Source organism: Dama dama, chromosome 27, assembly GCF_033118175.1.
Source record: "Dama dama isolate Ldn47 chromosome 27, ASM3311817v1, whole genome shotgun sequence".
In the NCBI taxonomy this organism is placed as follows: domain Eukaryota; kingdom Metazoa; phylum Chordata; class Mammalia; order Artiodactyla; family Cervidae; genus Dama; species Dama dama.
In genome coordinates, this window is record NC_083707.1 from 24,432,277 (window position 1) to 24,448,228 (window position 15,952).

Consider the following 15,952-nt stretch of genomic DNA (forward strand, 5'->3'; position numbering starts at 1 on the left):
ATTAAGAGAAACAGAATTTTACTGTTTAGGTAACCTTTATTTTTCTTCACTCTCAATACATTGTCATTGATATTATTTTCTTCTAACCAATTTTCTTCTGTATTTTAAAGCCAGAAAAGTTTTCTTAGTTCTGCTTCTTCTCCTTCCCTGTTTCTTCTATAATTATTCCATTTTTGTTATTAGAAAATTATTATATGTTATAAATGATATACTTTACAGTACATTATGAATTCTATATAGAGTAGATAATAGAGAATATGTTAGAAAATCCAGTGTCATACTGTTAAGACAGTATCAGTATTAACATTTTAGACTACAACTTTTCAGTCTTTTTGTTCTTGTATTTATCTGTTTTCTTTTCACAAAATTGGGGTCATATTGACCACACCTTTCTGTAACTAGCTTTTTCCATTTAGTGCCTCTTGACTCACATTTTCCTGCATATTTAAATGGGATATTGACTAATTCCATAATACTCTAAATGTTCCAACGTATATTAAGCCCATATTAAGCCAAATTTCTATTTTTGATAATCTATATCATTTCTAAAATTTTGTATTATTGATATAAGCAACACTGATTTCAGTGTCTTTTTATCTGCGGAGAGATGCGAGCAATGATTAAACCCCTTAGGCTTTAAAGCCTTTATAATGGCTGAGCAAAGTTTATGAGTATTTTTGATGTTTCAGATGCATATTAAACACCCATAAAGCTGGTACTAGTATATAACCCACTAGCAGGGTGGACAATGCTCTCATCAGAGAGTTTTCACCGAATCTGGATATTCTCACTGAAAAATACGAAAACTACTTGTGAAATAATTGGCGACTCTTTTTTTTTTTTAGTTTACTTTTCTTTGAGATTCCATTTGCAATTGAATGGTTGGTTTTGTCTTCAGATTATTATATCTTCTATTTATTTTACACTTCACTTCTTGTGCCTACTAAGTTAAAAATGATACAGGCTACTTCACAAGTTAAACTGCCCATCATATGTAAAACGAGTTAGTACCAGGCCAAGCCCAGGATAGGAGCTCAATAAATGTTTGTTGAAGTAGAAACTTATCAGCATATCACTTAAAAATCGAAATATAAATTTTTCCTTCCCACCAGATGATTCTGCCACAGAGAGCTTCAATGGCAACGAGACTCTGGGGCACAGTTCAGTCGCTTCGGGGGGAACACACAGCAGGGAGCTGGGCGACTCCAACTGTGATGGCAAAGCGGGGCTGGAGCAGGACGAGCAGCCCCTGAACCTGAGTGACAGCCCCCTGTCAGCGCAGCTGACTTCGGAGTACAGAATAGACGACCAGAGCACTAATGGAAAAAGCAAATACAAGAACCTTCTGATTTCCGACCTCAAGATGGAACGAGAAGCCAGAGAAAATGGAAGCAAGGTAAGATCATGTGACGATTTTCAATAAATTTTTAAGTTGGTCATGAAAGTCACAAAGAGATACTTATACAAGAAGTTGAAAGGTTGTTGCTGAACGATAAGATGCCGGGATTCTTGGCCTCCGGAGGAGATGAATTCAATCCGGGGCCAGAGACGAGGCTGGATCGCTCAGACCTTTTGTGTAATAAAGTTTTATTAAAGTATAAAGGAGATAGAGAAAGCTTCTGACATAGGCATCAGAAGGAGGCAGAAAGAGTACCCGCTTTGCTAGTATTAGCAATGGAGTTATATACTCTCCATTGAATCCAAAGAATGTCTGGAGGTTGTAAAGACCTCACCAGACCTACTCCCATAATTTACATTTTAAGATAACAGAGTTGGCCAGAAGGTTTAATCCAAAGATTGTTCTCAGGCAGGATACATCCTTGTAAAGACCAGACCTACTCCCATAATTTATGTTTTAAAATAACAGAATTAGCCAGAGGGTTTAATCCAAAGACTGTCCTCAGGCTGGATACATTATTGTTATATAGTCACTCACAATCTGTTAATGAAAAGAAAGGAATGTCATAAAACTTAGAATGGCACCAGATAATTCAGCCCTGGCTATAAAATGATTGACTTGAATCTTGTAGAAGGGCAGATTACCAACAAATAGTTTCGTTTACATAGATTAGGGGAACAATACCTGAGTTGGGCCATTTGGGGGAACCAACTTGAAGATAGAGTCACACAGCTTAAGACAACATTTCCATAAGAAAAAGAAATGTATTGGTTAACTCAAGGTTTGAGAGTAGTTAGCTTCAGGTGAAACCAGGTGTCATGGCAACACAGCATTTTAAGAGAAACCTTTTAAATTTGTATAGAGAAGAAACAATATCGTTGGTTTGTTTCCTCCTGCCGCTTAAGAGAGAGAAAAATGTCTGGCATTTGCAGCCTCTTTCCTCCGTTTGGAGGCCACTTCCTGCCTGTTGCAGCCTCTTTCCTCCGTTTGGAGGCCACTTCCTGCCTGTTACCCTCTCAAAGTGAAGATCTTTGTTGCTAGAAGTATTTAAAACAAAACCCAACAGTGGGTTACCAAGAAATCACTAACTGTAGACACTGTGTGTCCATGTTACATGAACAGAATAAATTTCAGGTATAACAGTGAGTGAAATGGATCCTTTCTCATGCAGAGTGGTAGGTTTTTATACATGGAATCACTGATTTAATGTGCCTTAATTATCATCTTATGGATTTGTCTTTGGGAGTTTGTTGAGCTCAGATGTGAAAGTTTAGCTCTCAGAGCACAATTTGGACTGTAAAAAGATCACTTCTAGTTTCACCTAGATAGGATAGGATATGTATATGTAGCAATAAAATTTCAATTAAATTCTTAAGTTTGCTTTAGAGACTTGGTACCTTTGATCCATAACTTACTTCATGCACATAGACAAAATGTGTCCGTTTTATGGATGAAACGTACAGATTAAATAACTCCTTAAACAGCTTTCTGTAAATTGTATTATGCAAAAGACATGTGCAGATGTATTATCTACATTTCTAGATTCTTTATATTAGTATGAATTACAATCTTCCCCATTCCCAATGGATTTATTCATTAAAAGTGAAGCTATATTTCTATCATTTTGAGATAATTCATGTTGATGATTTTGCTCTATAGGTTTTGAAGGTATGCTTTTATACATATGAGGATATTTATAGCATGTATGTTTTCACTCCCTTCCCTGCTCTCACTTCTAAGTTACAGTTGTAGAATTGGTCTTTTGAAATAGATCCTAAAAGCAAAATGTCTTAATCTGGATTAATTTCTGAATTTGCTAAAGCATTATGCTTCCTAAATTGGCTCTATTTAAATCCTCTTGCCTGCCTGAGGGTGTGTTGTTTTATCCTCTTTTAAGCAAGTCACTAGACATTATCAGACACTTAAGCACTTTTGCCTGAGGGAGGCTGTTATAACTTTTGCATTGGTAAATGCACAGTACTGTCTTTAATGGATTAAAGCCATATCATACAAACACAGATGATTTTATATTCACTAACATTATGAGAATCACTGTATTATATTTTACAGGACAAGATAACCCTTTAGTTTCCTTGCCCTCCACATAACCCTGTCTTTATAAAACTTATTCAGGAAATGTCCTTTTAATGCTATATATCTGCTTAAGATTTTTTTTTTTTCGAAAATCGTCCAGTGGTTTGCTCCTCTCTTGTTTCCCTCCTTGTTCGATATTACTATAGGAACTATGCTCATTAAAATGTTTTCCCATTCATTAAACAGAATGAATTTACTTTTCTACCTCTATTAAAATGGGATTCTAAAAAGCACGGATTGATTAACCTGCAAAGAGTAAGATAGGAAAAGAGCTCCAGAGAGGAAAAGACACCTCGGAGGAGGAATATTTAATGGTTTGATAAAAAAACAACCTCTGCAGCTAAGAAGTAACCAGAGAGATAGAGAAAAAATCATAAGGGCATTGTGTTAGGAAGCTAAGTCCACCTTTCAAGAAAGAGAATGGTCAGCTCTGATGGACACTGCTGAGGAATCAAAGCAGATCAAGTAGAAAATAACTGAATTTGTCAGACAGTTGTGGCAGTTGCAACCAGAATCCAGAGGGACTTTCTTCAAAAAGAATGTATTAAATATCTGTTACATTAGCAGCAGTGAGTAGCTAGTAGAGGCAAGTCAAAAAGAGAAGTTCTTTATTCATAAGGCTGTTAATACAGCCACTAAGAGTATGTGTGTTACCGAGCCCAAGCTCATAATGCTCATCACATAAAAGGCCAATAAGTCAAGGTACTGGGGTTAGGAGTAGAATTTTCATTTTGAAAGCCAGTAGACCCAGAAGATGGTGGACTAGTGTCCCAAAGAACAATCTTACCCAAGGTAGAAGTCAGGCTTCTTTTATGCTAAGAGAAAAAGCTGTGTGGTTGGTCCCTGCAGACTTCTTTGTGTGGGAACCCTTTGTTCGTACTGCTGTCCAGGTAGGTCTGGTCACAGTGTTCCTGTAAACCCTCCAAAAGACAAACGCTGTTTCCTGTTCTGAAACTTTTTATCTCTATATGAATGAAAAAGTAGTATACTTTTGAAGGGCAGAGGCTTGAGAATGGGTGATCCTGTATATTTCAGGCTATAGGCAACATTTTTAACTTGTTTTTCAGTCACTCAGTTGTGTCTGACTCTTTTTGACACAATAAACTGCAGCACGCTATGCTTCCCTATCCATCACCATCTCCCAGAGCTTGATCAAACTCATGTCCTTTGATTCAGTGATGCCATTCAACCATCTCATACTCTGTCATCCCCTTCTCCTCCTGCCTTCAATCTTTCCCAGCATCAGGTCTTTTCTAATGAGTCAGCTCTTTGCATCAGGTGGCCAAAGTATTGGAGCTTCAACTTCAGCATCAGTCCTTCGAGTGAATATTAAGGACTGATTTCCTTTAGGATGGACTGGTTTGGTCTCCTTGCAGTTCAAGGAACTGTCAAGAGTCTTCTCCAACACCATAGCTCAAAGGCATCAGTTCTTCAGTGTTCAGCCTTCTTTATGGTCCAAATCTCACATCCATACATGACTACTGAAAAAACCATAGCTTTGACTAGATGGACCTTTGTTGGCAAAGTAATGTCTCTGCTTTTTAATACACTGTATGTTTAGGACTTCCCTGGAGGCTTAGCTGGTAAAGCGTCTGCCTAAAATGTGGGAGACCTGGGTTCAATCCCTGGGTCAGGAAGATCCTCTGGAGAAGGAAATGGCAACCCACTCCAGTACTCTTGCCTGGAAAATCCCATGGATGGAGGAGCCCAGTAAGCTACAGTCTGTGGGGTCGCAAAGAGTCGGACACGACTGAGTGACTTTACTTTACTTTACTCTCACTTTATATTTTTCATGTCTTTTCTTTCAAGGTGCAAATGTCTTAATTTCATGGCTGCAGTCTCCACCTGCAGTGATTTTGGAGCCCAAGAAAATAAAGTCTGTCACTGTTTCCATTGTTTTCCCATCTATTTGCCATGAAGTGATGGGATCGGATGCTGTGATCTTCATTTTCTGAATGTTGAGTTTTTTTGTTTGTTTGTTTTTTCTGAATGTTGAGTTTTAAGCAGCTTTTTCACTATCCCTTTTCACCTTCATCAAGACACTCTTTTGTTCCTCTTCGCTTTCTGCCATAAGGGTGGTGTCATCTGCATATCTGAGGTTATTGATATTTCTCCTGGAAATCTTGATTCCAGCCTGTGCTTCATCCAGCCTGTCATTTCTCATGATATACTCTGCATTTAAGTTAAATAATCAAGGTGACCATATATAGCCTTGAAATACTTCTTTCTCAGTTTTGAACCAGTCTGTTGTTCCATGTCCGGTTCTACCTATTCCTTCTTGACCTGCATACGAGTTTCACAGCATGTTAGTAAGGTGGTCTGGTATTCCTATCTCTTTTAGATTTTCCCACAGTTTCTTGTGATCCACACAGTCAAAGGATTTAGCATAGTCAATGAAGAAGAAGTAGATGTTTTTCTGGAATTCTTCTGCTTTTTCTATGATCCACCAGATGTTGGCAACTTGATCTCTGGTTCCTCTGCCTTTTCTAAGTCATGCTTGAATATCTGGAAGTTTTCAGTTCACGTACTGTTGAAGTCTAGCTTGGAGAATTTTGAGCATTACTTTCCTAGCATGTAAAATGAGTTCAATTATGTGATAGTTTGAACATTCTTTGAATCTTCTTTGGGATTAGAATGAACACTGACCTTTTCCAGTCCTGTGACCACTGCTGAGTTTTCCAAATTTGCTGGTATGTTGACTGCAGCACTTTAACAGCATCATCTTTTAGGATGTGAAATAGCACAGCTGGAATTCCATCACCTCCACCAGCTTTGTTCGTAGTGACACTTCCTAAGGCCAACTTGACTTTGCACTCCAAGATGTCTGGCTCTAGGTGAGGGATCACACCATCGTGGTTATCTAGGTCATTAAGATCTTTTTTTGTGTAGTTCTTTTGTGTATTCTTGCCACCTCTTCTCAATATCTTCTGCTTCTGTTAGGTTCATATTGTTTCTGTCCTTTTTTGTGCCCATCTTTGCATGAAATGTTCTCTTGGTATCTCTAATTTTCTTGAAGAGTTGTCTAATCTTTCCCATTCTGTTGTTTTCCTCTCTTTCTTTGCATTATTCACTTAGGAAGGCTTTTTTATCTCTCCTCACTATTCTTTGGTACTCTGCCTTCAGTTGGGAATATCTTTCCTTTTCTCCTTTGCCTTTCACTTTCTTCTTTTCTCAGCTATGTGTAAGGCATCCTCAGGCAACCATTTTGGTTTTTGCACTTTTTCTTGGGGATGGTTTTGATCACTGCCTCCTGTACTATATTACGAACCTCTGTCTGCAGTTCTCTTCAGGCACTCTGTGTATTAGATCTAATCCCTTGAATCTGTCTGTCACTGCCACTGTATAATCGTAAGGGATTTGATTTAGGTCATATCCGAATGGCCTAGTTAGAGCAAGCAAAATATGAAAATAAGCAAAGTAGGGTCCCTGCTCTAAAAAGCTTAGAGTCAAGCTGATAAGAATTTCAAAGTTGTTATTATGCCCTAATTCCATAAGGAATATGGCAGGCATATGGCAGGGTGACATGAGAGGGCAGATGTGGGGCACCTATAGGACCATGATGAATCTTTTTTAATATTTATTTGCTTGGCCTTGCCACATCTTAGTTGTGGTATGTGAGATCTAGTTCCCTGACCCAGGTTCAAGCCTGGGCCTCCTGAATTGGAAGCATGGAGTCTTAGCTGCTGGAACACTGGAGAAGTCCCAGTTTAGTTTTAGTTCAGTTTCGTTCAGTTCAGTTCAGTCGCTCAGTTGTGCCTGACTCTTTGCAACCCCACGGACTGCAGCATGCCAGGCTTCCCTGTACATCACCAACTCCTGGAGTTTACTCAAACTCATGTCCATGGGGTCGGTGATGCCATCCAACCATCTCATCCTCTGTTGTCCCCTTCTCCTCCCGCCTTCAATCTTTCCCAGTATCAGGGTCTTTTCCAGTGAGTCAGCTCTCTGCATCAGGTGGCCAAAGTATTGGAGTTTCAGCTTCAGCATCAGTCCTTCCAGTGAATATTCAGGACTGATTTCCTTTAGGATGGACTGGTTGGATCTCCTTGTAGTCCAAGGGACTCTCAAGAGTCTTCTCCAACACCACAGTTCAAAAGCATCAGTTCTTTGGTGCTCAGCTTTCTTTATAGTCCAACTCTCACATCCATACATGATTACTGGAAAAACCATAGCTTTGACTAGACAGTCCTTTGTTGGCAAAGGAATGTCTCTGCTTTTTAATAGGTTGTCTAGGTTGGTCATAACTTTGCTTCAAAGAAGTAAGCATCTTTTAATTTCATGGCTAGAAATCACCATCTGCAGTGATTTGGGAGCCCAAGAAAATAAAGTCTCACTGTTTCCACTGTTTCCCCATCTATTTTTCACGAAGTGATGGGACTGGATACTATGATCTTAGTTTTCTGAATGTTGAGTTTTAAGCCAAGTTTTTCACTCTCCACTTTCATCAAGAGGCTCTTTAGTTCTTTGTTTCTGCCATAAGGGTGGTGTCATCTGCGTATCTGAGGTTATTGATATTTCTCCCAGCAGTCTTGATTCCAGCCTGTACTTCATCCAGCCTGGCATTTCTCATGATGTACTCTTCATATAAGTTAAATAAGCAGGGTGACAATATACAGCCTTGACATACTCCTTTTCCTGTTTGGAACCAGTCTGTTGGTCCATGTCCAGTCCTAACTGTTGCTTCCTGACCTGCATATAGATTTCTCAAGAGGCAGATCCGCTGGTCTGGTATTCCCATCTGTTTAAGAATTTTCCACAGTTTGTTGTGGTCCACACGATCAAAAGCTTTGGCATAGTCAGTAGAACAGAAGTACATATTTTAATGGAACTCTCTTACTTTTTCAGTGATGGCAATTTGATCTCTGGTTCCTCTGCCTTTTCTAAAACCAGCTTGAACATCTGAAAGCTCACAGTTCATGTATTGTTAAAGCCTGACTTGGAGAATTTTGAGCATTATTTTATTAGTGTGTGATATGAGTGCAATTGTGCGGTAGTTTGAACATTCTTTGGCATTGCCTTTCTTTGGGAGTGGATGAAAACTGACCTTTTCCGGTCCTGCGGCCACTGCTGAGTTTTCCAAGTTTGCTGGCATGTTGAGTGCAGCACTTTCACAGCATCATCTTTTAGGATTTGAAATAGCTCAACTGGAATTCCATCACTTCCACTAGCTTTGTTTGTAGTGACACTTCCTAAGGCCCACTTTACTTCGCATTCCAGGATGTCTGGCTGTAGGTTGGTGATCGCACCATTGTGATTATCTGGGTCATGAAGATCTATTTTATATATAGTGCTTCTGTGTATTCTTGCCACCACTTCTTCCCAGACCATGGTAAATCATAAGAAAGACTTTTTAGAAAGTGATGCCAGGGATAAGTGTAAAGGGCAAGAAGATGTTATTCATACGGAATGTGTTATTTCTGGTAAAGCATGTTTTGAGGCCTAGAATAGTGAGAAAGTACGCTAGGCATGAAGATTGGCAAGGAGCTCAGCATGGCCACAGCAGAGAATGCGTGAAGGAATGGAGGATAAAGAGGCTCCATCATGAGGGCTTTTTAGGCCAGCTCAAGGACTTTGAATTGCATCCTGTTGGCAGTGCTTTGTATAAGGCTGTGGTCACCTTAGAATTTTAGAAAGATTATTCTGGCAACACTGTAGTGGAGCTATAGCATAGGAACTATGGGAAAAAGAAATAAAATAGAGTGCTGTTGTGGCCATCCAGGAACATAGTAATGTAGAGACATAGTAAAAAAAAATAATGAACATTATACTGTTGTACTTTTGACATTGTGTTTGCAGGAGTACCATATATAGCTTCGTAGGTTGTATATTGAGAGTCCCAGACACTTCTGGGAGTGTCTTTCACATAGATTATGATATGAATGACCTCTTTACCTCTATACATTTCATTAAGATATACATTTTGTAAGAATGGTGTCTACCTTGCTTGCTACAGTATGACCTGTTGTTTAGTTGCTAAATCATGTCCAACTCTTCTGCATCCCCATGGACTAGCCTACCACCTTCTCTGTCCTCTGTCAGTGAGATTTCCCAGGCAAGAATACTGGAGTGGGTTGACATTTCCTTCTCCCAGGGATCTTCCTGACCCGGGGATCGAACCTGTGTCTCCCACATTAGCAGGCAGATTCTTCACTGCTGGATCACTGTGGCTAGAACATGGCTTAATATCTGATTACATAGTAGTTTCTCAAATTTTTTGGATAAGTGAAGTGTTCCTAACTGTGGGAAGTAAAACAGAACATTTTAGTATGACTCCAGGATTTGAGGCCTGGTTGCCTAAGTGAATGGTGATTACATGTACTAAGATTTGGAATGAAAAACATTTCAAGGAAGCTGTGTTGACATATAAAGTTTATGATACTTATGTGTATCCATTAGAGATGTTTAATAGGTATGGGGAACCTAATGTTTCAGCTTAGAAGAAACATCCAGGGTGGAGAGACATTTGAGAGATTTCAGAGACGTGCTGCCTAAGGATTTTGTTGTTGATAAGATCACTTCAGACTTATATAGACTAAAGAAGAGATGAGGTCAAAATATATCATCCTGGAGAATATCAATCCATTAGGAACAAGTGGCATGGAAGGAGTTTGTTAGGGGGGGAAAAGGACCCTGAGAGAAAATGAAGGCAGACGGTTAAGAAAACCAGGTATTTTAGAAGCCAAAATACAGGGCATTTCAAAATTAATGTAAGTGGTTAAAATGGGAGTAATCCTTAGGTGAAGTGACATGGGTCTAAACTTGGAGGACATTTTGGAGAGTTAAGGCTTATAGAAGGGTTCAAAACCCATGGAAGAAGAAGAATGAGCAAAATTGGTGGGAAATTGGATTTATGTTAGTTGTAGAGGCTGGACAGGGAAGCCAAATCATTTATTACATTTATTTTATTTTGATAATTTTATTTTTTCATCAAAGTGTAGTTGATTTACAATGTTGTGCCAATCTCTGCTATATAGCAGAGTAACTCAGTTATACTCGTATAGAGATTCTTCTTTTCATATTCTTTTCCATTTTGGAATTTTATCACAGGTTGTTAAGTGTAGTTCCCTGTGCGCAGACATTGTTGTTTATCTATCTTAGATATAATAGTTTACATCTGCTAATCCCAAACTCCCAGGTGTTCCCTTCCCCTACTCCCCTTGGAAGAAGACTGTGGAATTTTGCTTCACGAATTCTTGCAATGGAAATGCAAATACAGAGTGCCTGGGGCTGTCAGATGACCTTACTAAAGGTTTAGCAGACTCATCAGTTCAGTGTTACTTTTCAGTCCTTAGGAATGTTCCATCAATTCTATCCAGATTTATAAAGTAATACTGTCGCCAATATTTTTGAGGTTAGACTCTGTTTTACCTTGGAGGATGATCAAAGCTTAATTATATAGTATCTCTCAGAAACTTAGATACCGGTGAGTTTGATATTGACCTATTTCACAATTTTGTTATGAAGAATATCAAACAAAAATGATTTTAGAGCACTTTAAAATCTTAGTGAATAGAATTGCTTAAAAAGAATAGCTGAACTGGACTAGGGCATTTACAAATTGCTTATTATTATGCAAATTCACTTAACTAGACTAGCAGAGAATCATATTAGTCAACCAAAGAATAAAACTATTACATGAAAAGAGTTTAGAAGATATGTATTTTATACTTGGAGTCGGTCACATTTTTAAAGGACAGCTAGTAACATTAAAACTCAGGAAAAAGTAGAAATGTTGATTAAGAGCTTGGAAAATACAACTCACAAAGAAGCATTAAGGGACTAATTACATGAAAAAAGAAAGGCTAAGAAAACCCAAATCTGGATATAGTGTTTTAGTCGCTCAGTCGTGTCCAACTCTTGCAAACCCATGAACTGTAGCCTGCCAGGCTCCTCTGTCCGTGGGATTCTCCAGGCAAGAATGCTGGAATGGGTTGCCATTTCCTTCTCTAAAATCTGGTTATAGATATGTTTAAAATTATTAATAGGTGAGAACAGAAACAAAATTAGAAATCTAAAGGAAAGAAATATATAAATTAAAAACACAGATCATTAATATTTTTTAAAATTTTCTCTTCGTATTTGGGGCCCAGCTGCCTTTTACTTAATATGGTAACATATTCTGAATCAATCCCCAGAAGAATGTTTCAAGTAATAACGGTGGTAGGAAAGTAATTATTGTTTGAGAGTTAACATGTTGCTATAGTTGCTACATATTTAGTTTTTGGCTTAGTTCCCAAGACCCTTCGATCTTCACTTTACTCAAAAATATATTTTTCCTCAACGTGGCCCATGTGACGTTGTTTTCAAATCTTTCCTTTACATTTTTACCAGAATGGATATTATCATTCAAATTAAAGTTTATAAAACACGTCTCACAATTATCATTAATAATTGTTAGGTGATTTTATTTAGATACAGTGAACAGAAGCAGTAGGTTTTTCAGAATATCTCTTTGAGGGGCTTCCTGGTGGTTCAGTGATAAAGAATCTGCCTCTGCCAAGGCAGACCTGTGTGATCCCTGTTTGAGGAAGATCCCACATTCCGCAGAGCAGCTAAGCCTGTGCACAACTATTGAGCCTGTGCTCTGGAGCCCCCCAGGAGATGCAACTAGTGAGCCCACGCGCTACAGTTACTGAATCCCACGGGCCCTAGAGCCCGCGTTCCACAAGAGAAGCCACGGCTATGAGAAACCCTCGCACCGCCACTAGCGAACACCCCGTGCGGCAACGAGGACCTAGAACAGCCAAAAATAAAGAAGTGAATAATATCTCTGTGAAATATTTAGGCATAATGAGATTGGCTTTTGAAACAAAGGAGTGATGGCTTGACTTTTGGAACAGTATTATTTTGCTCTTTGTCATGTGGCTGTATTCCAGGTCATTATTGTTTTAATTTGATGATTTTTCAATTTCCAGCTTCTTGGTGCATAGAGATTTTTGGCCCAGATGTGGTTTAGAGTAGAAGCAACAATATATAATCGGCAAATGTCCCTCATAGGTGGTACGCCCTATCCTGAGTGCCTGAAGGACAAACAGAAGAAAAAAAAAAAAGGTCTCTGTTTTTAAGAACTCACACTTTAGCCAGAAAAATAGATGCATAAATAAACAGGTATGTTACAATATGGAAAGTAGTTGTACATGAGAATGCCTTCTAGGCCTATTAATCTTGCGTGGGGAAGTTCCCAAGTTAATTCTTTTTTTTGTTTTGTTTTTGTTTTGTTTTTTTAATTTTATTCATTTATGTTTTTTGGGGGGCACTGGATCTTCATTGCTGCTTGCGAGGTTTCTCCAGATGCAGTGCGCAGGCTTCTTATTGTGGTGGCTTTTCTGGTTTCAGAGCACAGGCTTAGGCACACGGGATCAATAGTTGTAGCACACCAGCTTAATTTCTCCAAGGCACGTGGGTTCTTCCTAGACCCATGGAGGGAATGAACCCACGTCTCTTAGGTCTCCTGAATTGGTAGGCGGGTTCTTTACCACTAGTGCCACCTGGGAAACACTTGTGTAATGCTTTCATATTCATGACTTAACCAACTCATCCTATCAGATGAGGAGAGCACATATAATCACCAGTCTCATTGAAACAGAAGGACATAAAATCTAGTGGATGTTAAACTATTTGACTGAAATTAGCTGTATAGCTATCGAGCCTGATATTGAACCGAGATCATCTGAAACCCATGTGCCTTTCACTGTGCCCACACTGAATGACGCTGTGTGAGACCAGGTCCCTTTATGGACCACATGGTGACTATGATGGGCAAACAATTCAAAGAGGCAGAAATCTAGTCCCATTAGCAGATAGTTACTTGATAAAAGGCAAATACTTGCAGTGATGTTTCTTATACAGATATATATTTTTTCTCTTCTATATGAATTATTTTACAAAATGAAAATAATACACCAGATGCCTCTGTTAAAAACACAAAGCAAGTCTGCAAAATATACATTTATTGTTTTAGTGAATTGAGTGGAAAAACAAGTGGGTAGCTGAGTTGGAATTGGTTTTTAAAAAGCCCCAGGGTAAATTTTAAGCTCAAGTTTTTATTGTTAGCTACCAATTTAAAATAGCATTCATGTAATAATATAGATAAAGAGTATGTATAAAATACACGTTAGTGTATTTTTATTCTTACAAGTTGTGTAGATCTCAGATGTGTTCCTTACTGCGTGTATTTTTTTCCTTCTATTAGTACATTTTTTAAAATCAAAATATATAGAAGAATGATACAATATAATTAGTTTTGTTGTATCTATGCTATTTGTAATCTAAATTTAATGTGTATAATGCTTTTGTGAAAAAAATGCTTGCCTTGCTCAGAGATGTAAAATTAATTACAGTATAGAAAAATAAAATAATCTTTAAAACCAGGACTCACTTCAAAAAAAAAAAAAAAAAATCAGGAACCAAGAAAAGCCTTACTGACTCCTTCCACCCAAATTAGTGTCCTTTTGAATTCTTATGCTATCATGCTTACCATTACATATGCTTATATTCTTTGTAAACTGTTACAGAAAGAGAGATGGCATAGCCACCATTTTTGAGTGCCTACTATGTGTGTTCTATTACATGTTAGTTCATTTCACATTTTTTATTTCAGGAGAATGGAGAAGATGAGGGACCTATATGATTTACATCCAGAAATGTGCTAAGTGAAGTTGAGTTTTAATTCCCCATATGCAGCAAAATATCAATTTTGAGTTCCTTTTTAAACATTTAAGAGTTCAGTTGGATCAATACAAAGTCTCAACTGATCCATCAGTTCCATACATTCATAATAATCTGGTTAGAATGACAGATTGTAATTTTGACCAAAAAAACAAAAAGCAAATGGACCAATAGTTACCATTGTGTTTATTTGTTGATGACAATGAACTATTGGTCAATAGCTCAAAAAGAAATAGGAGTTTTATTTTCCATGTTTTTGTATTCAGTGTCTTTTGAGTTTTGGGGAGGATTTGGGGTTTTTTTTAAATTTTTATTGGAGTATAGTTGTTCTACAGTGTTGTGTTTGTTTCTGCTATACGGCAAAGTGAATCAACTATACTTACACATATTACTCCTTTTATTTAGACTTCCTTGGGCTTCTCTGGTGGCTCAGAGGTTAAAACATCTGCCTCCACTGTGGAAGACCCGGGTTCAATCCCTGGGTTGGGAAGATCCTCTGGAGAAGGAAATGGCAACCCACTCTAGTATTCTTCCCTGGAGAATCCCATGGATGGAGGAGCCTGGTAGGCTACAGTCCATGGGGTCGCTAAGAGTCGGACACGACTGAGTGACTTCCCTTTACTTCCCATTTAGGTCACCTAACGAGTCAGCTCTTTGCATCAGGTGGCCCAGGTAATGAAGCTTCAACTTCAGCATCAGTCCTTCCAGTGAATTTTCAGGGTTGATTTCCTTTAGGATTGACTGGTTTGATCTCCTTGCAGTCCAAGGGACTCTCAAGAGTCTTCTCCAACACCACAGTTCAATAGCATCAATTCTTTGGTGCTCAGCCTTGTTTATGGTACAACTCTCACATCCATAAACGACTACTAGAAAAACCACAGCTTTGACTAGATGAAGCTTTGTTGGCAAATAATGTCTCTGCTTTTTAATACACTGTCTAGATTTGTCATATCTTTTCTTCCAAGGGGCAAATGTCTTTTAATTTCATGGCTGCAGTCACCATCTGCAGTGATTTTGGAGCCCAAGAAAATAAAGTCTGTCACTGTTTCCATTGTTTCCCCATTTATTTGCCATGAAGTGATGGGACCAGATGCCATGATCTTCATTTTTTTGAATGTTGAGTTTTAAGCCAACTTTTTCACCCTCTTCTCTCACCTTCATCAAGAGGCTCTTTCGTTCCTCTTTGCTTTCTGCGGTAAGGGTGTTGTCATCTGCATATCTGAGGTTATTGATATTTCACCCAGCCATCTTGAAAAATCTTTAAAAGCTTTAAATATAAGATCATTTTTATAGATTTTATAGTGGTATAAATTCTAGATACCACTTTTCTAGATTTCACTTTTATTCATTAATGTACAATATTTGGTGTCTTTTTATTTTTCTTTATCATCGTATATGTGTTTTGCTTGTGTTCTATCATTTGGAGTAATATCAAATGGTTAAAAATGTGATTTTGTCTGTAAGTGTCTTTAGAGAATGGTAGAGGAACCTTAAGAGAAAGAAATGTAGTTGAAATACCCTAAAGTGATTTACACATCTCAAATTAATGGGTATTAATAGCATTCCTTCATTCACTTGCTGTTGACCCAAATTTGAGAAAAGAATAAAAGAAGAAAAATTAATATCAGAGACAGAGAACAATGCATTCTAATTTGTCTCAATATAATAGTTTATGGTTTTTTATTAATATTAAATATTTGATGAGTCTTAAAGTATACTCCTGGGCTTCCCTGGTGGCACAGCGGTAAAGAATCCCACCTGCCAGTGCAGGCGATATGGGTTTCATCCCTG

At 38.1% G+C, this 15,952-nt stretch overlaps 1 protein-coding gene across 6 annotated transcripts in view; it reads left to right on the top strand.

Moving 5' to 3' along the window:
- Positions 1-15,952, top strand: part of NOL4 (nucleolar protein 4) — a 450,364-nt gene that overhangs the window by 233,938 nt on the left and 200,474 nt on the right. For all 6 annotated transcript variants that reach the window (XM_061130798.1, XM_061130797.1, XM_061130799.1 and 3 more), the window contains one exon: positions 1,113-1,396. In XM_061130798.1, the coding sequence (XP_060986781.1) occupies positions 1,113-1,396 (284 nt within the window). The remainder of the gene's footprint in view (positions 1-1,112; positions 1,397-15,952) is intronic.